Source organism: Trichoderma gamsii (assembly GCF_001481775.2).
Source record: "Trichoderma gamsii strain T6085 chromosome Unknown Scaffold_29.2, whole genome shotgun sequence".
Classification (NCBI taxonomy): domain Eukaryota; kingdom Fungi; phylum Ascomycota; class Sordariomycetes; order Hypocreales; family Hypocreaceae; genus Trichoderma; species Trichoderma gamsii.
This window is the reverse complement of record NW_020171366.1, coordinates 114,018-140,657: the sequence shown is the minus strand read 5'-3', so window position 1 is coordinate 140,657 and position 26,640 is coordinate 114,018. Positions and strand designations below refer to the sequence as shown.

General features: G+C 48.5%; 9 protein-coding genes across 9 annotated transcripts; 5 read left to right on the top strand and 4 right to left on the bottom strand.

Annotated features, from left to right (window-relative positions):
• Positions 1-212: 212 nt before the first annotated feature.
• TGAM01_v207649 (sorbitol dehydrogenase) lies at positions 213-1,696 on the top strand (the record flags this gene model as incomplete). Its single annotated transcript, XM_018805140.1, has 5 exons — positions 213-442; positions 504-631; positions 684-843; positions 908-1,418; positions 1,487-1,696. The coding sequence occupies 5 exons, from the start codon at positions 213-215 to the stop codon at positions 1,694-1,696; spliced, it is 1,239 nt and encodes a 412-aa protein (XP_018661590.1).
• Positions 1,697-2,962: 1,266 nt separating this feature from the next.
• TGAM01_v207647 (hypothetical protein) lies at positions 2,963-5,306 on the top strand (the record flags this gene model as incomplete). Its single annotated transcript, XM_024550136.1, has 5 exons — positions 2,963-3,127; positions 3,188-3,889; positions 3,959-4,287; positions 4,333-4,677; positions 4,745-5,306. The coding sequence occupies 5 exons, from the start codon at positions 2,963-2,965 to the stop codon at positions 5,304-5,306; spliced, it is 2,103 nt and encodes a 700-aa protein (XP_024405102.1).
• Positions 5,307-5,583: 277 nt separating this feature from the next.
• Positions 5,584-7,419, bottom strand: TGAM01_v207648 (membrane transporter; the record flags this gene model as incomplete). Its single annotated transcript, XM_024550137.1, has 2 exons — positions 5,584-6,050; positions 6,216-7,419. 2 exons carry the CDS (start codon positions 7,417-7,419, stop codon positions 5,584-5,586), a joined length of 1,671 nt encoding a protein of 556 aa, XP_024405101.1.
• A 1,861-nt stretch (positions 7,420-9,280) lies between these two features.
• On the bottom strand, positions 9,281-11,347 carry TGAM01_v207646 (hypothetical protein; the record flags this gene model as incomplete). The annotated part of the gene is made up of 1 exon (XM_018805137.1): positions 9,281-11,347. One exon carries the CDS (start codon positions 11,345-11,347, stop codon positions 9,281-9,283), a length of 2,067 nt encoding a protein of 688 aa, XP_018661587.1.
• Positions 11,348-13,251: 1,904 nt separating this feature from the next.
• Positions 13,252-14,739, top strand: TGAM01_v207645 (salicylate 1-monooxygenase SalA; the record flags this gene model as incomplete). Its single annotated transcript, XM_024550135.1, has 2 exons — positions 13,252-13,816; positions 13,913-14,739. The coding sequence occupies 2 exons, from the start codon at positions 13,252-13,254 to the stop codon at positions 14,737-14,739; spliced, it is 1,392 nt and encodes a 463-aa protein (XP_024405100.1).
• Positions 14,740-17,551: 2,812 nt separating this feature from the next.
• On the bottom strand, positions 17,552-19,535 carry TGAM01_v207644 (dihydroxy-acid dehydratase; the record flags this gene model as incomplete). The annotated part of the gene is made up of 3 exons (XM_018805135.1): positions 17,552-18,754; positions 18,810-19,021; positions 19,085-19,535. The coding sequence occupies 3 exons, from the start codon at positions 19,533-19,535 to the stop codon at positions 17,552-17,554; spliced, it is 1,866 nt and encodes a 621-aa protein (XP_018661585.1).
• Positions 19,536-20,992: 1,457 nt separating this feature from the next.
• Positions 20,993-21,543, top strand: TGAM01_v207643 (hypothetical protein; the record flags this gene model as incomplete). Its single annotated transcript, XM_018805134.1, has 4 exons — positions 20,993-21,067; positions 21,120-21,214; positions 21,270-21,353; positions 21,531-21,543. 4 exons carry the CDS (start codon positions 20,993-20,995, stop codon positions 21,541-21,543), a joined length of 267 nt encoding a protein of 88 aa, XP_018661584.1.
• Positions 21,544-22,490: 947 nt separating this feature from the next.
• On the top strand, positions 22,491-24,160 carry TGAM01_v207642 (hypothetical protein; the record flags this gene model as incomplete). The annotated part of the gene is made up of 4 exons (XM_018805133.2): positions 22,491-22,623; positions 22,729-22,968; positions 23,091-23,183; positions 23,241-24,160. The coding sequence occupies 4 exons, from the start codon at positions 22,491-22,493 to the stop codon at positions 24,158-24,160; spliced, it is 1,386 nt and encodes a 461-aa protein (XP_018661583.2).
• Positions 24,161-24,464: 304 nt separating this feature from the next.
• TGAM01_v207641 (hypothetical protein) lies at positions 24,465-26,324 on the bottom strand (the record flags this gene model as incomplete). Its single annotated transcript, XM_018805132.1, has 3 exons — positions 24,465-24,834; positions 24,906-25,997; positions 26,053-26,324. The coding sequence occupies 3 exons, from the start codon at positions 26,322-26,324 to the stop codon at positions 24,465-24,467; spliced, it is 1,734 nt and encodes a 577-aa protein (XP_018661582.1).
• Between the last annotated feature and the right edge of the window lie 316 nt (positions 26,325-26,640).

Below are 26,640 nucleotides of genomic sequence, written 5' to 3'. Positions count from 1 at the left end.
CCGCTCTTCTCCTCTTTCTAGCCTAAACTGACTGACTGCTATTCAATTAGGCATATCGCAGCTCGGACGGAAAGCGTCGTAGGGTTAAATTGAGGTTTAAGCAACCTACCTATATAAGCTGTAGCACACAGGTCGCGAAATCGTGAACTGGCGCTGTATGTCTAATCTTTGACACATGTTTTAATTCTAGTTTTTGAAGAAAGGAAGAAAGAATGGCACCTGCGACAATTACCAGTGGGAATTCGCTCGAGATATCAGCAAAGATACAGCAAGAAGCTGGCGCAGCTGCATCTGCAAATGGCCAAAGTTTTGTCAAAACTCCGCGGCCTAATCCTTCTTTACAAGCAACAGCCGACCACCGCCTGAAACTGGTCGAAGCTCCGGTTCCAGAGCCTGGCCAGGGAGAAGTCTTGCTCCACGTGAAGGCTACTGGAATTTGCGGGTGAGTACTATTAACGGCAAAGTATATTCCGTCTAGAAGAGGCTGATGGGTTTCTTGCAAGATCGGATGTCCACTTCTGGAAATCCGGGCGCATAGGCTCATTAGTTTTTGAAGGGGATTGCATCTTGGGCCACGAAGCTGCCGGAGTTGTCCTCAAATGTGGAGAAGGCGTTACGAATGTTGTACCTGGTGGGTTTGCAATCTTGTAGTCTTGTGTAGCTGATACTGATGGTAAGATCAGGGGACAGGGTAGCTATTGAGCCGGGTATGCCATGCGGCGAATGCTTCCTTTGTTTAGAGGGGAGGTACAATCTCTGCGAAGACGTCAAGTTCTCCGGCGTCTATCCTTACGCTGGAACAATACAGAGATACAAGGTCCATGCTGCTAAATGGCTTCACAAGTGCGTTCCCAATTTTATTTTCTCGTATACAAATGCACCTAACTTTTGAACATGGAACAACCAGGCTCCCTCCCAACTTATCCTTTGCTGAAGGCGCCCTTCTTGAGCCTCTAAGCGTTGTCCTCCATGGCATCCGCACCACAAGCTTGAATCTTGGCTGCGGCACGGTAATCTGTGGCGCGGGCCCTATAGGGCTAATTGCTTTGGCCGCAGCGAGAGCGTCTGGCGCGCATCCGATCGTTATCACAGACATCGAGCCAAGAAGGCTTCAATTCGCCCGAGAATTTGTCCCATCGTGCCGGACTTACCGGGTGGATCCCTCGTTGGATGCGGCGGAGAATGGACGCCGAATCCGAAGGCTCTTTGGCAATGATTATAGCGATACAGCACAGGATCTTGGACAGGATCTCAATCAAGAGTATTACGCACCGAGAACTGTCCTAGAGTGCACAGGGGTGGAAAGCAGCGTTTGTACTGCCGCGTATACCGTTCGACGGGGAGGAACCATCTGCATCATTGGAGTAGGCAAATCGATCATGAACAACTTGCCTTTTATGCACATTTCTCTCGCTGAGGTATGTGATATGATCACAAGATATCGATGCTACGTCGAGTTTGGTCGCTAAACAATCAATATGTTCAGATCGAACTCAAGTTTATCAACCGATACCGCGACACATGGCCGGCAGGTATTGCGTGTCTTAGTGGGGGAATCCTTGATTTGAAGCCTCTAGTAACGCATGTTTATCCCCTTGAAGATGCTGTTGACGCTCTGCATCTCGCAGCCGACCCAAAAAATGGAAGTATCAAGATTCAGATAGTTGATGAAGTAGAGGAAGATGCATTGCCATAGGTCAACGGATGTAGAACTATTAACAGACGTTTAACCAAGAGGCAGAGGAGCCAAGCGCTTTTCCCTACGTAGTGAATATTACGAAACAGCTAATCCAGTTTCGAAGTCGTACTGTATGAAGATGCTGCTGGACTTGGGGTCACCTGAATAACAGCGCATTCCAAACCACATGTGCTGCCGTGACATGTGCAATTCTTTGATATTATTCTATCGAACCTTTATTATAATACAACAAAAAGTATACAACGCATTTTATAGCAGTTGTAATGCCCTCTCAATTTGTACGACTGGAGAAAAAGCAGACGGGCCTCCCATAGCTGTAGGTTAAAAAACGGGTCTGGTCTCACCCTTACTGAACGAAGTTAACCTTCATACAACCATCATACACGCCCTTAGCTTACATTTCATTCTGGTAGCAGCAGCCAATTTCCAACTCGCGGAGAAAGTGGCACCACTTTCAGTTAGCGTAGCCCAAGAAACACAAGGGGTTCGATTCTCGAGATGCCGAATGAGAAGGCATACCATGTAGCTCCCTCACCGCTGGTACCAAAGGGCAGCCACCCGCGGCTGTAGTAATAACTTTACCTCTATGTTTCTATTGGCTACATAGAAGTTTGCCACCTCATACAACGTTCCAAGCCGATCTTTCGCTTTAGGCGCCCCCTCGCGTTGCTCCGATTGGGCAGCAGTCGTCCCCCCCTCCCACGCAAGGGATGCGAATGTTTGTGCCAATATCTGGAAAGTAAAAAAAGCATTCAGCTCGAGGTGGCGACGTAATGTAGCATCGCGGTAACTCAACAAAGCCGTGGTCTTATACCTTACTCGCGAGTAGGGGCGTCAGTCTCGTTTTCATCTCTTGAGCAAGAGAGGTCTGCTGTGACAAGTTCGTGATCCACCCCGGAGGACTCTCCGGTTTGGCGAAAGCCAATCACCTTCTCAGATCCATCCCTGCTGCAAGTGTGCACATTTACGGAGGGTAGCGGAATGCGTTATGCGCTGGCCACGTCTCTGCTAATGAGGGGTCGCAGAATGTTCGAGCATCCTGGAGCAGCCTTGGGCTTTGGATTATTACTTACGACTGAGACAGTGCATGTAGCTCCAGCCTTTGGATCATCCCTGTCCCTGGATATCGCTTGGTTCAGCCGCAGCCTTGGGGCACCGGCGCTTAGTCTTACGAGCTGGCATTAGACGCCCTTTCCAACCTTCATCCTCCCGCGGCAGCTTCGAAGCCGAAATACTTACTTGGCCTTTCAATGTCGGTTCATCATGCCTGAGGAGGCAAATATCTCGAGAGCCCGACCTTTGCGCCGCGTGCTGCCGGCACCAGCAAGTAGGCCAGAGATGGAAGAACCGCCTGCACCGCCACCACCATCCTCCAGGAAAAACATGGTTGTGGCGGCCTGTGTCGCTTGTCGCAAGCACAAGGCCAAAGTACGTTGCGACCATCAATACTAAAATCACGAGCACTGCTAAGACCGGCCATCCTAATAGTGTTCCGGCGAAAGGCCGTCGTGCCGTCGCTGTATTCAAAGGCGAATTGAATGCCAGTGGACCACAAAACCTGGAGAGACCAGCGCGCAGGCCCTCAAACGAGGCTACCGAGACTTGCGAAGCTATAAGTCACCTCACCAGGAGCTATTTGAGCTTGTAAGAACTTTATCTGATGATGAAGCTGAATACGTCTTTCAAAGGATTAGATCCGGAGCCGATGTCGCAACCATTCTCAATCATATCAGAGTCGGGAACGTGTTATTACAGATGGCCGTTGTCCCCGAAACCCGATTGCGATATGTGTTGCCATACCGATCAGAAATGCCCGAAGCTTTCACCATAAACAATCCTTACATGCAGTCGAAGATATACGAAGCGGCGTCGCTTTACTCTAACCCGTCTCGATTCACCGCTTTCAACTATGGTGGCAACCTGGGCTCCGACGAGTATCAAAGTCTCTATGTAAAACCCTTTCACTCAGCAGAGATGATTGATCCGCTATTAGCCAATGCAAAACCATCGTTATGGACGGCAGTTTGCAATGATGATGTGCTAATGAGAGACCTTCTCTCAGTCTGGTTCAGATGCGAACACCATTTCACCTCGGCTTTCCAGAAAGATTACTTCTTGGAAGACATGACCGCGAAACGAAGCGACTTTTGCTCGTCACTGCTCGTCAACATAGTTTTGGCTTATTCATGCGTATGAAATTTTCTGTCCTAGTTCCTGTCTTACCTGCCTCAGAGGGACCCTGTCTAAGTGTGTCACCAGGTTTGTTACCCAAAATTCGCCGATCGAGCAGAATATTGGAATCCCAAAACACTCGGATACTCCTTTGCAGCCGAGGCAAAGCGTCTTTGGGAATTGGAATCGGCCATTCCACGACTCACCACGATACAAGCTGGTATAATCTTCAATGTCTTTTATAACCTCTGCGGCTTGGACGAGGTTGGAAAGTCTTATAGGACACAAGCTTTAGAGCTGGCTGAAGAGATTCGGCTTTTTGACAGCCCTCTGGACGAACGGACCGAGGATCCGCGGACAATAAGACTACAGAAGGGCAGGGTGTTTCTTGCATGGTCGTTATTTAATTGGGAGACGTAAGTACATTGATCCTAATAATTGATTGTCTCTGATTATTTCAGGCTATTAAGCTTCTCTTTCATGGCGCCTCCGCAGCTCAAGGAGCCCCCGATCTATCCTTTGCCAAACCCGTCAGAAAATGCACTCTGGTATGGAGAAGTGTGGTTGAAATATCCACTTAGCTATAGCCTGATACCGTCGAATTTTGGTCAAATGTATCATGCAAAATCCCAATTTCGTGTCATCATGCACGAATTTTGCCAAGCGGCCTACATAAAAGACAAGGAATTTATGATGACCCTCGATATAGCCGAGAAGCTGCTCCACAAGCTTAAGGACTGGTTTGAGGGCTTACCAGCCTCGCTTTTACCCAAGACGATTGCACTTCCTGGGCAATTGCAACTCCAGTAGGCCCTCTTTTCACTGAGTAATGCACTCTATTGATTGAATCTTATTAACCTTGTATTGCTACAGTGTTTATTATTACCATTTAATCCTTGCCATCTTTGAGCCGCTATTGCAAAAGGAAACGGCACAAGAATTCCGCATACGCGAGGTCATTGCCGATGCTAAAAAGTATCTCCATACTCTAGTTCGATTGTACTATATCCGCCACGGATACGACGCCATGGACCTATTCATCGTCATACCATTGGTGCTCATTGCCTCCGACTGTGTCGAAGTTGTAAACGATCAAATGCCCACAGATCAGCTTGAACTATTGCGATCCACGCTCATTCTAGCTGCAACGGGCCTTTATAACCAACGCCGGAACCACTACTTGGCTGAAGCATTGTTCCGGGTCATTCTGGGACGGATGCGACGCCCCGAAGTTGCCCTGTTGAAAGACTCCATGAAACTGGACGAGAGAGAATGGAACGAGAGGCAGGGGATGGCACAAGCTGTACGAAGCCATTGGCCGGTTAGTGTCGTCAAGAAGAAGGAGGATCTGGATTCTAACATCCTGGCGAATCTTGTGGAAAACTATGCTCACTTGAATGTGGGACAGAACTCTGAAGACGGTGAAAAGTGTTGAGTTGGTGAAAGGAAAGGGAAATGAGAGTGAGCTAGGCGCAATACCCCAAATGTCGGTGGCATAAGAATGTGAATTACAACGATTATGATTGTCAAGGAGCTAAGTAGAATAGATTAAAGAGGCAAGGCAAAGGACAGTTATGAAGTGATCTTGGCACCATTCATAAATTTAATCAACATTTATTTGGCACTCAAACTGCCCGCACTCCATCAATCACATCCCTACTTAAGTCTGCAGCCGGCCCCAAGACATGCAGTATATCGTCCTGCTTTTCATTTTACTGCACGTGCTCCTTCTCCTCTGCCTTGGGAATTCGAACCATTGTAATGGTAATCAAGGCCCCAACCATGGCCGAAGCAAAGCCAAACCACCAGATGGCGCGCATGCCTTCAAGCCCTACCTCTCCTGAAGGAAGCTGGTCGACTTTGATGCCAATAGAGTCTGCAACAGAGGTGATGATTGCCATGGTCAAGTTCTGCGCCGTAACCAACAGACTGCCAGCAGCGCCCTGGTAGGACCGCGGTACGCTCGAAGTAATGAAGATTGAAGCCGCAGCAAAGCTGAGGTCCGGCCCAAAGGTTGCCAAAGCCACGCCAGGCATCGACAAGGCCCAATACGAGGTATTGGGGGTTTGCGGAAGGAAGAATACCGGACCTAGGCCAAAGCATACCATGCTCGTGGCAAATATCCAGTGACCAGGGACCTTATGAAGAGTCTTTGAGACGATCCAAGCTGCGAGAATGCCTACAATACCATTAGGCAGAATATACAACGCTGCTGTGAGCGGAGTGGCCCCCTGGTAGCGTATCCAAAACTGTATGGCATAGAACTGCCACGCGCCGCCTTGATAAGAAATAGCTTGTCAGCTGAGAATCCAGATAGTCGTAGACACATGGAGATTAAACTCACTGTAAGCTCCAAACCCGAAAACGTAGGATACCAAAACCGCAACAAACCCGGGTGTTTTCCAAATGCCGTTTGGGATTAGAGGACGAGCGACACGGCGCTCTACAAAGTGAAATGCGACAAGAAATAAGAAACCAACAATGACCAAAGAATAAGTATACGGATTCCACTGTGCCGCCGAGCCCTGCGTAAGCCCAAACAGAATCAGCCCGCTGCCCAGCGAAGCCAGTAAAGCGCCCATATAGTCAAACTGTCTTATCGAAGGCGCGTCTGCAGCGTTACTATCCGCCGCCGGCCGCAGGTTTGGGATCGTGTAATAAGCAGCAAGGGCACAAACAGCCAGGAAAATGGCTGTGCTGCGGAATATCCAGTCGAGATGAGCAGTGAGGAGACCTCCCTGGACGCAACCAATCCAGAATCCAAACGGCGCTCCCGCTGCCATTAGCGAAAAGACTCTAGTCTTGCGGATGCCTGGATTGTATACCCGCCCGAGAATGCTCATGGAAGTTGACACAAGCACTCCAACAGCCAAGCCCTGCATGGCTCGGGCTACAAAGAAGAGGATCTTGAGCTCTGGAGAAATAGCCGAGGCGGCCACTGCGTTCCACACTGCCTCCCACAAAAAAGCTCCCACCATGAGTGGTTTCGGGGGAGCAAGATCAGCCAGTGGCCCGAAAACAATGACGGACAAACCACTCGCCAACGCCGAGGATCCCACAAGCCAGGGAGTCTGCGCCGGGACTATTCCCAGCGCTTCCCGAAAGACGAACTGGTTCACCACAACCTGGCCCAAAGTCAGCGATAGGATGACCTGCCCAGCCGTGCAAACAAGGACAAAGATGATTTCCGCCAAGAAGTTGCGAAGCTCAGGCGGAACGCCCTGCGAGACGGGATGCGTCGGGCTGCCTCCCTCTTCAAAGAGGCCAGCACCAGCAGTGGGTGATGAGCCGTTGGCAGTGGCATTATCGACTTGTCGAATCCTCAGCTCGCTCAACTCGAGAACGGCGGTAGGCGCGGGTTCTTGGACACTGGCAGTGTCTAGAGGTCGGATAGGCGTGCATGGGAACAATTGTTGTTCGCTAAGAGACTGGTCGCCTGGGCTCGGGAGCGACTCGAGAGGTGTCGCGCCAGATAGAGAATGGGAGGACCAGAAATCCTCGCCATGTGCCTCTGGCGGCAAGACAATTGTGGATTGCGTTGTAGACATGTTTTGTCGCTTGACACACTTTACAATTGCAAGATGAGAAGTGCGGTAGTACTGCTGCCTGCACGGCAAACCAGGCTGTTGTTATGAGCCTCAACTACATATATATAAGGTAGTGCAAAGAATGAGATTGCCACTCCATACAAAGTACAGATGGCTATCCATTAGTTGATGCCTATTAGTTCACAACGGCCCGATGCTGCTTCTTCCACTTGATGCAACGCCAGGTAGGTAGGTACCTTAGCCGTAGGTATAACTAAGCTCGTATTAGGAAATGGTGGGCTGGTATCAAGACTCCATGCATATACTGTGCCGAGAGGGGCGGTGAGTCGTTCCGAAGCAGAAGTGTTTCTACATTGAAAGAGCTATAAAGTGCAGCGAATTAATCAAGCAATCTGACAATTGTGAACTCTAAACGTAGGTAGCCATGACATTGGCGTGTTGTGCCCAATTTTTTATATTACTAATTACCCATTGCTATATACATCTAGAGCGTCATGTCAAGCTTCACTAGCACTATACTCTAATTCAAACAAGGCATATGATCGTAAACTAGCACTTTTTTACTTGGATCAAGAGCGTCACTTTACAAATTCGCTCACTTAATCATGTTGGATCAAGAGCGTCACTCTGCAAACACGCTTACTTTATATTGGATGAAGAGCGTCACTCTACAAAAACGCTTACTTTATATTAGATGAAGAGCGTCACTCTACACATAGGCTTACTTAATATATCATATCAAGAGCATCACTTGCCAAAACGCGCACCTAATCATACAGCTACCTGCCCATCTCGCGAATTGTTGCCATTCAATGCAGACAGCACGGCAAAGCCCAAAAGATATCGGTAATAACCGCAACAATTCCCAGCAACCCGCTAACCCCGTCGTGTAAGCGTTAATGCTCCCGAATCCTTCCATTTAGCTCCGGCTAAAATGCAAGTGACAAGTGCTTAATGTTGCCGGATCAGGAAATGTTTTGCGTTTGGGGAAACTGGTCGTGGAGTAGCACGGAAGACTTCCGTGGGCATCCAAAGTAGATATAAGTTCAAGTGCCTGCAGCACCTTGGCCATAATGCCCACCCAGAACAAGTGATCGATATAGTGGCGACGAAGCTCTCATATTGAGTAGCGGGCCTCTGCTAATGCGTTTCCCTCCTGAAGACATCAGACCTTACTAATGAACAATTGAGAGAGCTAAATAGTGTCACTCTTGAACCAGTTACAAATCAAAAATTGTAAAAAATTGGGATTCAGTCACAAAACGAGGTTTTGTCTGAGTGGAATCTAATGAAAAAGAATAATACAAGAACAAAAAAAAAAGACAGTTTTCCCCAAAGAAACGCCAAGTTTCGTCTCTACCACCCAATTATAGAACCAGCATACCAATATATACCTAATAATCCGAAGAGAACACCAGAAGCAAGCAACATTGCAACTGGATCAGAAGGAATAACTAGTGTCAACGTCCAGAATGCTATTCCCAGCATCTCTCACCCTGGGGCAGCGCCCCTCTTGGGCGACGGTTTTCTCCCACGCCCAAAAGAGAGAGAAAAAAAGAGGCCAAGATTTTCCTCTCCTCGTGCTTGTAGAATGTCTAGTCAAGAATTCGCCGTAGATCCTTGTGATAATCCTGAGTAACAGATTGAGCTACTCCACGAAATCGCCGAGCCGAGCAAACGGCGCGTATGTCTTGTAAACATCGCCTGTATCGTTGCTTTTCCTTAAACTCCATTTGGTGAATCCCAAATTATAGCAAAACAACAGTCTAGAGACTTTTAGAATGGCGTTGTTGAGAGGTTTCGGACGAGCAAAAGCGAGACTCATGACAACGGTCTCGCATGTTGTGAGCTGAGTACGTCGTCAAGTTGGTTCACTAGTTCCAGTTTTAGACCAGTCGGGCGAATCTAGCCATGTAAGAAGCTTTTGTAACAACTTGTTGATATTAACGGGTTTCGAGATGTAATCATCCATTCCTTTTTCTAGGCAGGTTTCATTGTCTCCTCTAAGGGCATAAGCCGTCATGGCTATGATAGGAATTGGGTTGCCATATGTCCGAATCTTTCTAGTGGCTTCAAAGCCATCCATGATTGGCATACTAATGTCCATGAGAACTAGGTCGTAGGCGTTGGGCGAAGCACTCAGTAGAGAAACAGCCTCAGCTCCGTTGGAAGCGATGGTAAAATTTTGAAAGCCAAGTGAGTTCAAAACACGACTCAGCACTTTTTGATTAACAAGATTGTCTTCTGCGGCGAGAATTCGCTTGTGCGGTGCCATCTCCCTAATCCGGCGTAGCATCCTTTCTTTCTCGGAATCTTGTTGAGACTTTGCGGCTTCTTGATCGAGTTGCATGTCAGGAATACCGAGTTGGTTAAAGTTGGCAATCTTCTTGAGCTTCACCGTAAACCAAAATATGCTGCCGCTGTGCTCGGGGTTCGGTCGATAGCCCATCTGGCCGCCTAATAATTCGGCCAGAGACTTGGCTATGGACAGCCCTAATCCGGTTCCCTGAAATCGTTTCTTCGTGGGCTTCTCGAGTTGTGTAAACGGCTTGAACAAATTTTGAACATCATCTTCGGGCACGCCGATTCCACTGTCAGTCACCTGGGTGAGTATTGTGTACGATGTCTCGTCCTCGGCAGATATGGAGGCATCAACTTGAACGGATCCTTTCTCGGTAAACTTGACAGCGTTGTCGATGATGTTTTGGAAAATCTGCCGGAAGCGGAGCGGGTCGCCCTGAGCAGATTTAGGCAGTCCAGGCGCCAAAACGAGTTTGATGTATACTCCTGGAACCAGTGTCATCTGTACATTCTTTACCACCGAAGAAATGATGCTCGCAACGCCAACCAAGTCTGTGTTAACAGAAAAGTTGCCCGATGCCAGCTTCGAATAGTCGAGGATGCCGTTGATGACCTGCAGCAGAATCTGGCCCGATTCCGAAATGATGTTGGCCGTCTCACGCTGGTCCTCGTCTAACTTGGTGTCTAGTAGGAGAGTACAGGCCGAGAGCATGCCGTGCATTGGAGTCCGAATCTCGTGGCTCATGTTGGCGAGGAAGTCGTTTTTCAGTTTTGCGCTTTCTTCGTAGGCAGCAACGAGCCTCAGCTCAGCCTCTCTACGCTCAGTCAAATCTCTGGTGACCTTGCCGAAGCCGATGTGGACGCCATTTCTATACAAGGCCGTGATGATAACGTTGGCCCAGAAGCGGGTTCCGTCTTTGCGATAGCGCCAGCCTTCATCCTGCACTCGGCCCTCGCGCAGGCAGGTTAGAAGCTCGTCCTCGGGCTTGCCAGCTTGCAGATCGTCTTCTCCGTAGAAAGTTGAAAAGTGCTTGCCAACGATCTCCTCCCTCTTGTAGCCCTTGAGCAGCTCAGCGCCGGTGTTCCAGGTGGCCACGTAGCCGCGGGTATCGAGCAGGAAGATGGCATAGTCCTTGACCGTCTGGATGAGAAGGCGGAGCACCTCGTCGACGGAGAGGGCGCTCTGGATGACCTCGCCGCCAGCGTCGGCCGTCTTGGGCTCGACCCGGTCCCAGTCCAGAACCAGCGACAGCATCTCGTCGCCTCTGAAGATGGGGATGATTCGCGCCGACCAGGTCACTCCGCGCGCGGTGTAGACGGCGTAGCAGAGTCGAAAGTTGCGGGTGGCCACGGCCTCTTCGATGGCGCGGACAAGGGGGATTCGGTCGAAGCGCTCCAGCGGCGAGCCTCCATACAGCGCGGTGAACAGATCCTTACCCAGGAACTCGTGCCGGCCGCGATGCCACGCGTCCTCGACGCCCTTGGACACTCGCTGGATGCGAAAGGCCGGCGACACGACCAGCGTGGGCACGGGCGAGAGATCGCACAGGTCGGCGGCGTCTGCGCCCGCGCTGTTGGTGCTGCTGGAGCCGGTGGTGGCAGCCGCTGCAGCCCCCTGAGAGATCATGATTGCCGCCGAATGCTGACGGGCATCACGCACAAAGTTGCAAGCAAGTGTTGGCGGTTGCGGAGAGGTACATGAAGAGGCTAGAGGCGCATGAAGAGCTAGAGTACAGTGCAGTGCAGTGCAGTGCAGTACATCGATAGAGTAGAGGTGCAGTGCATAGAGGCCCGGCCCAGCACGGCGGTTTCCACCCGTCAAATATCAAATATCACAATAGCCGGGCTGGCAGCTGCTATTCTTACTCCTATCCGGCCCGCCATGACGTAAGGGACACCGCAACGCCTTCTCCGCACGGGATCTGACCTGTAAACAGACCTGTGATGTCCCTGTGACTGCTGCTGGCGCTCATTGGCCCGGCGAGCCAGCGGCCCTGCTGGTTCCAACGGCGGGCTGGCGAGGCGCAAGGCTTAATCTTAGCAAGCGAGCAGCCCGTCAATAGTGCCTCGACGAAGTTGCAGCCTGAGCTCTTGGGGCTCTCCCGAGCAGCGATGGGGCTTCCGGAATGCACGCCCTGCTTACACGGGAGATCACCATTCGTGGTACCGGCGCCTGCTCCACTATTCCGACAGTCCGGCTTCAGGCGATTCAATGCAAGCGTGGCTTAGCGGGCATGGATTTATATTGGCCTCTGTGCGGTGGCTTCCAGGGGTGGGTTCGCGGAGCATTGATGCCGTTTTATGAGATGGGCGGCACGGGCTAGCAGCTCTACTTCTAGCTACTACAGGCACAGTACAGAGAGAAATGACATGGTTCGTACTCCCATGTTTCCCGTTTTCTGTCACACTTAATCAGCTCTTATTGCGTCAATCTCAGATCATAGTGCCCAGATGGTGCCTAGTGTAATCACATGCATCCATGTATAACGCTCCTGCTAATCCTTTATCCTCTTTGGTCTTCGGAGATTGGCATGTCGTGTTCTGTAAGCCTGCTGTGGCAGAAAGCTGTGCCTATATTTGGCAAGGTAGTCTAGGATGTCTGCCGCTTATGGAATATACAAGATAGCGTTTGTGGATTTGTCTTTACAATGGCCACAAGGTCATTGCATGTGCTTTCATGGTGTTGAAGATCAAAGATCAGTACATCACATGTAGCTGCTGAGTTCAAACATTGGCGACCCGCTTTTACAAACAGGTTGCGCAAGCGACCCATGCTTAGAGAAAGCCAAGTAAAAATTTTTCTCATTTTGGTGCTTGTGATTTCTGGTGCCTCCAGTCTGTTGTGTTGCTCCACAGCTAGTCTCTAGCAACGCACCCCACATGATGTTGGCCTGTGTGCTGAGATATGCCGGTACTTGTATCACGGCAGCTTATTAGTCACTTGGCAACACGGATATTGCCTCTTGCTACCATTAATATACAAGATAGTCTCAACCTAGGTCCGTGCCGATACAATCCTTCGAGATGAATAAAAGCCGATTTACATTGAATTGTAATATACAGCCTAGGTAGCTGCTGGAGAGATCATCTGCAACCCCTCAAGCGCTAGTATGGGAAAGAGGGGTATACTCGTCGAATCTTCAATACCGATTTCGTGTTGAATCCAGTATTCGGCAAAGTGGTACGTGGCACAGTGAGCTGGCTTAATTCATGTAACAATACTAAAGTAATGAGCTGTTCTGTGCCTATATGAACTTTTAGCTATAGAGCTATCTGCTCATCTTCCTTGCTATAATTCTTATAACTAATCACCAAAAATAACCGAATGAGAGACATTGTCTCGCGTCGGCGCCAGTATGGCCCGATGTTACTTGACCGCCAACACCGACTCTCTTCCGCCTGCCCCTCTGGAAGCGCTCCTTTCCTCGGAATCGCGAGATGGACATTAGACACATGAGTGATCGGAAGTTACACTAGCCAGAAGGATTTAAATCTGCGATCTGAAGCCCATATCATGGCGAGCTTTCCTCCATGCTCCGCACTATTTCCGTCTCCCCATCTCCAGTATCCAAGATTCCGTCCGAATCACGCAACGACCAAAACACAATGAACGGCAACAATACTCCTTTAAACATAGCCATTATAGGTGCAGGCATTGTGGGTGCCCACGTTGCAATTGGTCTTTTACAAAGAAACATCCAGGTCACCGTCTACGAGCAATCGAGCCAAGTCAAAGAGATCGGCGCCGGTATTGCATTTCCCACACCCATTGTGGATTGCATGACGGCTTTGAATCCCACCATAACAGAACGATTACAGAAAGTCTCTGGAGTTTTTGAGAACCTCAACGCCATCAACGGCTGTAGTGATGAGGATTTGAGACTTCGCCCGGCAGACAAGCTATTTGACGTGGTGGTTAAACCATTCTCATACCACAGCACTCATCGAGCCCAGTTGCTCGATGGTCTGCTTGCGCTTATACCACCAGAGCATATAAAACTAGGAAAACGGTTGGAAGCAATTACACACAAAGATAATGATAAAGGGCCTCTTCTGCTTCAGTTTTCTGATGGTACTGCAGCCGAAGCCGACGCAGGTATGACAGTTTTATAAAGTGTTCGACATACACCTTTTTGCTAGAAGCTTGCTCAAAAATTCAAAGTTGCTGATATATGCCATTTGATTCTTTTAGTCATAGCATGCGATGGCATCAAGTCACAAGTTCGGCGCATTGTCCTTGGCAACGATGACCCGGCAGCTTTCCCTCACTACACTTATACAAGTGCCTACCGCGGATTAGTACCCATGGAAAAGGCAGAGGCGGCTCTTGGAAGGCTCTCCAAAGAATCTGCCACGTATCTAGGCCGAGGAGCATCCTTGTTTACGTATCCCATCGTGAGCAAGAACACTCTGAATGTGGCCGCTTTTGTACACGATGAAAGCGAATGGCCCGATTCCAAACATTTAACTATTCCGGGGAAGAAGGAAGATGTAGTGGCAGCCTTCTCGCACTTCGGCCCTTCGGTGAGAGATCTTGTAGCAGCCCTGCCAGAAGAGCTTAACCGCTGGGCCATTTTCGACACCTTTGACCATCCCCTCTCGACTTTCGCCTATGGACGCATCGTTCTCGCAGGAGATGCTGCTCATGCGTCTACGCCCCATCATGGCGCCGGCGCCGGGATGGGCATCGAAGACGCACTGGTCTTGGCAACGCTTCTAAAGAAAGTTGCGGATACTCAAGGTCTGCATGAACGCTCGGGTGCCAAAAACAGAGCACTCGAGGCTGCGTTCAAGGCATACGATTCTGTCCGGCGAGAGAGGGGGCAATGGGTTGTTTCCAGCAGCCGCTTTGCCGGCAAATCGGCGCAGGGGCGCAATCCTGGTATTGGAAGCGACCCTGCTCTGTGGGCAAAAGATATTTCAGAAAGGATAAACAAGGTCTTTTCATACGATTGGAAAAGCTTGCTTGTTCAGGCTATAGATGAGTATGAACGTCAATTGGGAGTTAAAGCTATGTAGTATTAGGTAGAGCACGCGACATAGGGCTTAATCGGGGTTTCATATGATAATATCAATAGTTCTTTGAGACTGTGCATCTTCTCCAAGTGTCATTTGTACTAACAGAAAATTATATATTTATCAACATGGCTATAAGCGGCGGCATCTGAATACCTGAGTGTGTAAACGATACGCTCTCAAAGCTGCTCTCGGGTTCTTGTACAGCCGCCTCGGCTAGTCGGCGATTCCAGCTCGCCGATCACCGATCAAGTCTTCAGCAAAGAGCCGTTGAGAAGCTTGTCTGGTACTCTTCTTCCAGACGAACAAGAACTTTGAATAATGATTTAAGCCTCCTTGAGCCTTACAAGATAAACTCGTGCAAGATATCCAAGTGGTCATACCCAGAACTAAGAGCAATGGGGGGCTCTTTTTTAGCTTATTAGCTCCATTAGCGCAAGCTTCAACGTTAGCTGTATAGAGCACAAGTACAAAAGACATCTCGCGCACTCTGAACATCTTCGTTATCCACAGATAAACAGCCGCTCGCCCTCGCGTCGGCGCTCGACCTACGCGAGACGGCTATTACGAGGTGTCTTTTGCGACCGATGAGGGCGGCCGTTGTCCGGATGCCGAAGCCCGTTATTGATTGCCGGGATGCAGTTCCGAATGCTACCAAAACGAGGCGGTGGGATACACGTATATAATTACAAACTGTTATTGAGCGCTCTCACCGCGCATAATGATCCTTCAGTTGTTTGGAAGATGCCCGCCGCTGTTATAGTAGTATTTGAAGTCTTTGACAAAACAAATTTCACGGAATTGTTCAAGTAGGTGCACCTCGATATATAGTGAGTAAACAATCCAAAAAATATGAAGTTGTCAAACCGCCACACAGCTTCTACTTTCACATCCACTGTAAAACCTCAGATCTATAATCAATCAGAATGGCATCAAATATTGTCGCCACAGGAAACACCAAGGCAGTCATTCGAATCCGAGTAAAGAAGATTTATACTCTTCAGCCTGGAGTACCTGCACAACGCTCACTTGCCATTGTCGGCCACCACATCTTCTCCATTTCAGCAGCCAAGATGACTTGGATTACTTAATTGGGCCCGGTACTCGTGTCATTGACGAGACAAGACTCTATCGTGCTGCCGGCTTTTGATGATACTCCTACTCATCTCATGCTAGCTGCACAGATGCATGTCGATGTTCCAGTCCATGAAGCAAAGAATCTTGGCCAAATACTAGATTCAATTCGCCGCCATGTCGCAAAAACCGAGCCTGGGGAATGGATCTTCACAACCACGAGCTGACAAGAATTCAATCTCCCAGAGAGGCGACTCCCAACCATTCAAGAGCTCGATATAATAAGCACCATGCATCCAATCGTTGTACGTAGAGGCGGCCATAATATGATAATAAATTTTTGCGCCTTAGCGGCTGCCGACATTACCAAGGATACGATTCCTCCTCCAGGTTGTAAAATCGGAAAGGATCCAAGCGGCGGGATGGCGGGCCTTATCCAGGACTCTGCTTTGGCTCTCGTCTATAAGTTACAGGCTCTAGTTGATGCTGAGACGCGGATTCATGGCTTGGACGTTGCCAGTACCTCTTGTGCTTCAACCGGCATCGGCTGCGTTCGGGATTGCTAGGTCCCTATTGAAGATGTACCAATATTCAAAGCCGCATATGATGCTTGGAAGCTCAAAACTCGTTTCAAGGGCTTGGTTTCCGTGATATGGCTGTCTAGCGTGGATGAAGTCAGGAAGTTGCTCAATCAGATGGAGCAATATCGCCATCTGCAGAATCACCCATACTTCTCCATCTGGGGCCTCAAATTTATGTTGGATGGCGGAGTCAAATCAAGTGCAATGGAAGAGCCATAGGTAGAAGGAGAAGATTGCGGCTGCGGCTCTATAAACAAGTATAGAGGGCGTTTGTTATGGGAGGCAAAAACTATGGTTGCTGCTCCTAGACCTGGTTGTCCGTCGAGGATGGCGAGTTGGCACGCATGCATTTGGCGACAGAGCCGTGCGAATCATTCTGGATGTATACGAAGAGGTTATTAAACGGCATCCCAACATGCCACCGGGGACCCTGGTCATAGAGCATGGAGAACTCGCATCAGCCGAGCAGCGAGCGCGAGCCGCGGCCCTAAAATTCCCGTTACTGTTCAATTCCCGCTGCTTCATGACGTTGCAGGCATATCTGAGATATACTACGACCGAGATAGAGTGTCACGCTTCTTTCCAATACAGCAATGGCTTGACTCAGGCATCGTGACCACTGCCGACTCGGATTTTCCAGTCGGGGAGCTATGATGCGATGCACTCATTAGAGGGCTTGACTACCCGCAGAACCGTCATTGGAGTGCTGCGAGAGGAGCACGCTATAACGTGGCCAGAAGCCATCAGTCTTCATACAACAGAGGCGGCTAAATTTTTGGGGGAATCGCATTTGAGAGGTATGCTGACGCCGGGCCGATTTGCTGATGTTACAATCTGGCGTAAAGATCCATTTGATATGAAATCGGTCTCAGCTGAGCAAGGTGTTCATACATTATATACTATTGTTGGTAGCCAGGTAAAATACCAAAGTTCGTGAGCACATCTATTATACATAAGCACGCCATAGTCGCAGTTGTTAGAATGATAACATGTGAGATTCTTCCTAACACTGGGATGTTGAATTTTATAGTTGCTTCCAGTTTACTGTTCCGGCTTCTCACATGCAGTATCCAATGAGTCTCTTTTAAATAAACCTTTAAATGACCCGTTCGCTTTGAATTTCTTTCATAGCCATCGAATATAAGTCAAAGGGGCGGCGTTCATGGAACCACTCCTTGGGCAGTCAAAAAGTCAAAGTCCACACCCTTATCAGCCTGCGTCACGCTCTTCTCATACAAGCCTCTATATCCACGAGTCGGCTGTCTCCTAGATTCTGCAGGCCCCCGAGCTTCCAATTTACCCTCAAGCCTGTCAATCCTCTCCTTCACCCTTGAGTCAATCTCAGCTGAGCTAAGCTCTACTTCGAGCTTTTGACTCTCAACATCACAATGTATAATATCACCATCTTTCACAATCGCCAACACACTTTCCGGCAACGCAGCCTCTGGCGAAATATGCAAGATGATGCTCCCTCCCGCCGTGCCAGACATGCGCCCATCTGATAGACGTAGCATGTCCTTGACCCCGCGAGCTGCGAGCTTACGTGGAATGGGAATCAGCCCGGCCTCTGGCATGCCTGGGCTTGAAAAGCCAATGGGGCCTATTCCCTGCAGAACCAGGACGCAGTTTTCGTCAACATCCAGGTCTGGATCGTCAATGCGCTTAGCAAGATCCTCAAGGCCGGCAAACACCACGGCTCGGCCTCGGTGCTTGAGCAAGTGTCGGTACTTGCTAGCACTGGCTTTGATGACAGCCCCCTTTGGCGCAATATTACCATACAATACAGCAAGACTTGAGGATGGGTATAAGGGATCAGCCAAAGGTCTGATAATTTGTGTAGAGAAAGGAAAGGATCGGAAGTTCTCGGCATCCAGAGCCTCTCCAAGTGTTTCGCCCGTTATTGTCAGAGCATCCAACTTCAGGAGAGGCCGCAGAGTATGAAAAAGAGCTGGAATGCCACCCGCATTGTGAAAGTCGGTCATGTAGTTATCGCCGCTAGGCTTGAGATCCACAAGCAGAGGTGTCTTCTCTCCTATCTCATGCACTGTCTGCAGCGTGATTTTCGCGTAAATCTCCGGATGGCGATTCGCAATAGCAAGCAGGTGGACGATGCCGTTGGTAGACCCCCCAATTGCTTGCAAAACAGTAATAGCATTGTGGAAAGATGCTTCCGAAAGGATCGATTGTAGCGTACGCTTGTCTTGAGCTGCTCGTACGGCATTTGCGCCTGTCTGTTCTGCTATCCTAAGCCGGGCGCTGGAGACAGCAGAAGCTGTTGCGCCGCCTCTTAGAGGAATAAGTCCAAGAGCAGCTGTCAGGCAAGCCATGGTACTCGCTGTGCCCATGACGCCGCAAGTCCCAACCTATTCGTCATTTATTAGTCACTAGATACAATAGTAGAATTAGAACCTCACTCACTGTCGGCGCAAGTTCTTCATTAAGAGCGGAGATGTCTTCGATATCTATCTCATTGGCTCGGAAAGCAGCCCAATTATTGCGACAGTCAGTACAGGCTCCGATGCGACCGCCTCTGAAGCTTCCTGGCATCATTGGGCCCGTTATCAAGGGCAATACGGGCTTATTAGCTGATATCCCGCCCATTAACTGAGCCGGAACCGTCTTGTCGCATCCTAGTTCACAAGGAGTTATTAACACCACAGGAAGATATAATGAGGGGAATACTAGAAACCCACCGCCAATAACGATGCATGCGTCCACCGGCTGCGCCTTGATCATCTCCTCAGTGTCCATGCTCATGAGATTCCGTAGGAACATGCTAGTCGGAGTAGAAAACGATTCGTGGACGCTGATAGTTGGGAAATCAATGGCCAATCCGCCGTTTAGCTGGACACCCCTCTTTGCGGCCTCGATGAGCTGCGGGACATTGCCGTGGCAAGGATTGAAGCCCGAATAAGTGTTGACTATGCCGATAATGGGTCTTGAAAGCGCATCTTCGCTATACCCCAGCGCCTTGATGAAGACTTTGCGAAGGAAAAGAGAAAAGTGAGGGTCGCCATAGTTTGGCAATCCTTGTCTCATGCCGATTGCGGGCTGGATTTGACGCGAGAGGTCGTAGTCGGCCATGGGGTCTGGCATACCACTGGTGTTTTGGCCTCCATTCTTCAAATGTTCCTGGTTCGACATTTTGAAATAGTTTCTCTCTCAAAACATCCGGATATTGAATAATGCCAGTATTGAGCAGTGAGGTCTGCTATTTTGTATGCTCCAAATTGCGTGATCATTGGACAAACCGCTCTCCGCAGAGATCTGTTTCCGAATACGGCAATCACAGAGGGGCACTGTTGGCGGGCGCTATTCCAAGAATTCACAACCTCGCTCCAAGCCTTCATGTAGAGCGTGTAATTACATTCGATAAATTCTACAAATCCAACTCCGGTCGTGCTTACTTATCTGTGTTCTACATTGAGCAGAGTCTGCTTCGAACAATCACTGCGTCAATCTTCACCAGCCTCACAAAAGTTCTTCATACTGTGCACAGGGTATTGCTCACTTTGACGATTGGCACAGATGATGTTATCACCAATGAATAGAGCTTTATCCACTTTTGTGCATCTACAAGAATGGAATAACAATAAATTCCTCTCTCGCAGCTATATTAGACTAGGCATTCTATATGAGACTGAGGTCTTTAAAAACTTCAAAGAAGAATACATCATCTTATATACTGAACCATCCATAATGCTGCTTCCGACGTCTTGGTAACAAGGAATAGAAGCACACAGCATTAACAAAAACACTTGAAAGCTTCAGCTTATCTGAGCCTTCCAATTCATTTTAACGACTTACTGGCCAAACGGACTCCAGAGCCTGAACCAAGCCGCACACCTGGTCTAACTGATGCCAAGAAGCAATCAACTCACACAATAGACTGCCATTCTGCTAGCCTGATTGCTGTTCCCCAGACCTATGTCCAGTAGTATGAATGAGTAACAGACTGCAATACTTAGACTGACCTAAGGCTATGAGGTTGGTACTGTCTAAGATACACTGGAGCACAATTGGAGCGTGGTTTAACTGCAATTTCAGAAGGATTAGACATGACTTGAACCGGATAATTCTTGGACGCGGTCTATAGGCAATACTGGCTAAAGAAAAAAAATGCGAGGGACCATGCTTGTCTTTGGATGAGTAAAGAAATACGTTTGATACATATAATCTTATGAATACTGAATGATCATCGATTCCACAGTGGAACGGTAGTATATTCGAGACAGGGTGTATGAAGCTGTCTTAGGACAGACAAGAGAATTGAGTAATAAAGACAGGGCTATTGGTTACACAGCCTGCCGAATCCGTCGATCATGTCCTCAGTCTTTGTGAATGGCATATGTTATATGAGATATGGTAGTAGTAAAATTGCTTTAACCTCCCCAACTTGACCGAGTGGTATATGTTATATAAGACATGATGGTAGTAATAACGCTCCAACGGTGCTTCTAGATATGACAGGGTGGGCTTGGCAATTGAAATACAAAAATGGCCATCTCCCACCAGCATTGAAAGCTCAAATCTTGTACCTTCAAAAACAACACCGGAAAAGTTCAGCCAAAGCATCTCTCACTACTTCCATCACCATCATCATGCATTTCTCCAAGCTACTCCCTTGTATCATTGCTTTTTCTACTCCGGTTTTTTCACAGGGTGAAATTCTTTGGGTATCTATCCCCATCACCCTTGATTTCATGTACACTTACTAAACAACTGTAGGCCAAATTTTGCACTGAGAAGAATATGCAAGGTCATAGCTTTGACCTCGGTGCCAACGACGTCGGTCGTCGCTGTGTCACGCTTCAAGGCGCAGTGTGAGTTAATCGTCTGACTACATGTACTGATGGATAAAGCTGACTATAAGGAAAGGTATCGCAATGTGAAGTCGATAAAGACACCCAAAGCCGAGCCCATTGTCCCTCCACATTTGGAAGTCCGATGCAGCCTATACTCGTGAGTTATCGTTTTAGTTCAAGATATTGCTTTGGCTGATTCATTATACCTGTTAGGCGAGGACGATTGCGATGCATCGTCTTTTATTGAAAAGGCAGCAACGACTTGGGTCCTCGAAGAGAGTAATGTTGCGTCAGTGTACTGTAACTTGGAGATTACTAGCTAAACATAATTCAGACAAGTGTTTTGAATTATAAATCTCTTCTAGATGGGAACACTTTTTTTTTTTCTGAGAACAAGACTATCTCAACATGGTTTTGTTATGCTATATAGATATACTATTCTATAGAAGCATGAGACAGATACTTACATCAATGCTATTTCGCTACATCTACCCGGCGTTGCGTTTACTGTTGTATACCTATCCACAAAAGTTCCGGTGGAAGTAAATCGCTGTTACGCAATAATCACATTTACCATCTAACATCCCAGTACGGGCCAGTATTACGGATTTGCAGGTCGTTGACTTTTTCTATGTTCGAATAATATAGTACATGGCTTTTATGGGCGAAGGTAAGCACAAAATGTGTCCAGCAGGGAAATGTTCCACTTCAACTGGATACTACACTGTAACAGTCATACAGCGCCACAAGAACAGTTCGTGCACACTTCCCAATTGAGAGTTGCAAACACTTATCTCGACCGCCACTGTAATACTAGATACTATAATGGATCTCGCCAACGGCACGGAAATCGCCCATCCGGATCGCGCAAGAATTTTGCAGTGGTCCCCAGCACGTTTCTGTTAGTCATAAGTTCTGAAACCGGCGCTTTCCGCGATGGGTCTTGGAGATGGCGAAGAAAAAAAAAATTGCGTATCCCGGTGGCCTAGTCTAGCTCGACTCCTAGATGGCTTCAACAATATCACGAGTACGACTTGCAGGTACGAAGATGCTCCATGTCAAATATGAACATTTAATTTTAAAAGAATATTTTAATCTCCATGTTACTCAAGATTCTACGATGTGAATCACAAAAGAGCAGCATGGTGGCCACTATTTCAAGCGTATTCGTACATCGTAGGGCGCGTACCTGTAAAATTCACCGAAACCCACTCCTGTAAAAGCTCTTGGCACGCCGGTAGTCTAATCCATAATTCTTTAGTCTAAAAGTTATCAATCAATAAAAGTCCCCCTAATGCCCGTTTCCCAGATTTTGGGATCCTCTGTTTGTGATTCTTCTGGCCTTGCCCATATATTTCTCTTTTCCTTTGTGCTTTGTAAAGACGCCAGTTGTTGGTTCCCACATTTAGAAATAAAAATGACAGCCGGTGCGTCCACCTCTCCCCTATTGTGCATGAGTCCCGTTGTATTACCCCAGGTTTTAATCCAACGCCGTTTTGTACTTAATCTCATACTAACTGCTGTATATTTAGCCACTCTCACTACTGCCGGGGACCTGTCAGTAATGACATATCCCGATGGCGGTCTCCAAGCATGGCTCGTCGTCTTGGGCTCCTGGGCTTGTATGATCCCCTCCATGGGTCTTCTCAACACCATGGCCGTGTTGCAGGCAAGACTATCAGAGAATGAGCTTCGAAATTTACAAGAGTCAACGATTGGATGGATTCTGAGCAGTTATGCCTTTTTCTTATACTTTTGCGGCGCCCAAGTTGGTATGGAAAAGCTTTCATTTCTATCTTATTCGACATCCCTGGGTTGAAGTTGTCGTACAGGGAAGGTAGATGTACGCTCATAAAGAGACGAGATGAGCAGATTGCTGACTATAGTCTTTTAGGACCTATCTTCGATGCGTACGATGTCAGAGCCCTCGTGATACCAGGAAACATTGGCATCGTCGTGTCCATGATGCTGATCGGACTATGTAAAGGTCAGTATATCCATCTTATTTGAGCATATCTATTCTTATACTCACACTTATTCGCAGAGTTTTACCAATTCTTCCTCTGCTTCGGCCTCCTAGGCGGTGCCTCTGCCTCCCTCCTCTTCAATCCCGCCATCGCCATCATCGGCCACTACTTCGATAAACGCCGTGCCCTCGCAACAGGCATCGCTTGCACCGCCGGTGGTCTCGGCGGCATCATCTTCCCTCTCATGATCCTCTACATCACTCCTGAGATTGGCTTCGCCTGGGCTACCCGCATCATCGGCTTCATTTGCCTCGCCATGGGAGGCATCTCCATCACCTTCATGAAGAAGCGTCTGCCTCACAACAAGAACACCAGCATTAGTCCCGGCAGCGCTATTGACTTGAAGGCTCTCCGTGACCCCAAATATGCCCTCACTACCCTTGCAGTTTTCTTGGTTGAGTTTGCTGTCTTTATCCCCTACACTTATATATCATCCTACGCAATTCACGCCGGCATGCCCACCCAGCGAGCCTATCTCCTCAACGCCCTCGTAAACGTCGGTGCCATTCCTGGCCGTGCTCTGCCAGGCTTTGCCGCCGATCGTTTCGGTGCTTTTAACGTCCTAGCCCTCACATCTACCACTTGCGCAGCCCTGATTTTTGCGCTGTGGTACACTGCCGGCACCAACGAGTCAGCCATCTACTCCTTTACGGTGCTCTATGGCTTCTGGTCCGGAGCTGCGATTAGCATTACGCCAGTGTGCATCAGCAGGGTATGCAATATTGAAGACATTGGCAAGCGAACTGGCACAGCCTTTTTCATTGCAAGCTTCGGCGTACTCATTGGTCTTCCTATTGCGGGCGCCATTCTGCGAGCAGACAACGGCTCCTATGACGGCGTCATCATATTTGCGGGCGTCTTTTACGCAGCGACTGTTTTCACGCTTTACCTTGCTCGAGGTGTGGCAGCTGGCTGGGGACTCAAGGTTCTCTTTTAAAGTGACACTAATCGCTTGATCTCAAATTGGAGTTTGGTGAAAGCTAACACGAGCATTTCATTTTCATTTTCTTGGTCTATTATACAACAAAACCACATCTGTGAAGGTCAACATACAGGTATCTATTGGGAGAAATGGTAAATAAAAAGACGCCTATACTCCATGCACAAAGCATCTGCGTACGTTGGCGTAAAAGGAACAAAGGAAAAGATGGGATAGGACAAGAAAGCAAAATAGAATAGAATAGAATAGAAAACCAAGCAAAATCAAATAATAATGAAAGAAAATGAAGACACATCACTCTTCAAGGAATGTTCTTAAGCGATACTGGCATCCACTTCTTCTTTTTCTTGCCACCTTCCTTGCTCACAGTTTGCTTGACCTCCGTCTCTGCAACAACATCCGCTGGTTTAGTGGTGCTCTGAGGAGCATCCCAAACCGAACCTGCGCTTGAAGCAGACTTTGCCGTTTTATTCTGCAGTTGGGGAGCTCTCATCGAAGGCTTCAGCTCAGGGAACGTCTCCTGCTGGACCCAAACGGCGGCTTTCGGGGACTTGGTGACCTTGGTTGCAGCCTTTGCTTTAAGAGCAGCAAGCGAGGGGAATTCAGAATTCTGGTGATCCTTTTTACTGGGTCGAGCCTGAGCCCTTACCTGGTTCAGCACCTTATTGACCCTGTCATAACAAAGGACCTCTGTTAGCTAAAACACAAATACACAGCCTGCGTCGAGAGCTTGCTTGCTTACATTTCAGATTTCTCAGGTCGTTGCGACTCTGTGAGCCGGGACCACTCATATTTTGCCATAGTGGCGTACTCGAAGAGGGCTCGCACACCGGAAAAAATGTGCTTCTCCCCAAGCCCCCTGGCTTTCCTGCCGTCATAGTCAACAACATCTGGGGAAGCATCATTCTCTGAAAGAAGGTAAAGGGTCTCCACGATACGGTCCTCCATATCAGAAGCGCATTGCCCAAGAGCTTCGTGTATCGGTCGTCGGCCTAGAGCATCCTCCACATTCACATCAGCACCGCCCTTTATGAGGGCGCTGACCACATCAGAGTATCCAAATCGACAGGCGATGTGTAGCAAAGTGCTCTGTGTAGACTTGCAGATGATTGCATTTGTCGACTTCTTTCTGCGCCGTTGAACAAGCCGCATTTGTTCCATAAGAAAGGTAACGATTTCATCATGACCTTGAACCATAGCGTGAAACAAAGGTAAGTTTCCTTCCCCATCGGCTTGGAAAAAGCTCACTTTCTGCTTGACAAGCATCGAAACGACTGCAAGAGATCCTCCGCCAGCTGCAACATGCAGAACTCGCTGCTCCCTGGGACAACAGGCCAATGACTTCCAGCATTTTGCTCCACACGAATGACTGCGATAGCCTTGGATGGGAAGACTGGAATCAGCGCCAAAACGAAGCAAGACTTCCGCAGTGCGAGCGTTCTTAGCATTCCATAGAGCACTCTCTGCATCTTTTTGGCCTTCAAACCAGGCAAACATTTTGAACTGCGCCCATGGTACCCTTTTACTCACGGCGATGTGAATTGCCGCAAAACCGAATGCGCTGTACGTGTTCGGATCAGCGCCGCGAATAAGGAGATACTCCGCCATCCTTGGAAGAGCATAGCTACTTGCGATGCGAAGAGCCCCGTCCAGTGCGCCAAGACTGTTGCTATGAGGCCTGGCCACTGAAATATACAGGGATTTTAGGTCTGGATAAAGAGCGGCATCTTCATCAAGATCGGATCCGTGCTTAAGAAGTTGAATCGCTACCTTGGGAGCATCCTGTAGTAGTGCGTAATGGAGAAAAGTAAAACTTTCCATCAAAGGAAACGGTCTATAGTCATTAGCCAGCAGCTCTGCACCGACACAGCCTCCACATATTTGCTCACCCTCTTAATCTCGGGCCATGCTGGCGAAACATCAACCACTGGATCAGATGCCGCGAGTCGTGTTTGACGGTATGCATAAAGACATGCGAGACCGCATGATCGATTCCTTTCGACGCGGCACGTCTATCAAATGCCCTTGTAAAGAGTTTATCTGAAACTGCCCAGTAAAGTCCACGGTTGCAGCGGCTGAGAGAGCTCAGATCTCGGAGACTCGTCACGTCGTCGATGATCTGTTCAAAGACTTCTGTTGGCAAGTCGTCGAATCCGCACATGGTGGCGAGCGTGACGGAAAAGCGTTATCTAGTATTCGTTGGCAGTCCCAAAAAGATGCAGGATAGTTGAAGATGTCGAAAAGCTGATTTGATGATGGAGAGATGAAAAGAATATGATCTCTTGGCGGCTGAGTTGGCGTTGTTTGTTTATCGGAAATTTAGAGTTGCGAAATCAGGAAAGATGGCTTGAACTTCGACAGCCACAAATATGCAGACGCCGAGTAGAGATATCGGGGCTAGAAAGGTCAACAAAGTCTCTTTAGCAGCCTTTGATCGATAACTGGGAATTTATGAACGTGTGACTGTTCTTTGTGTT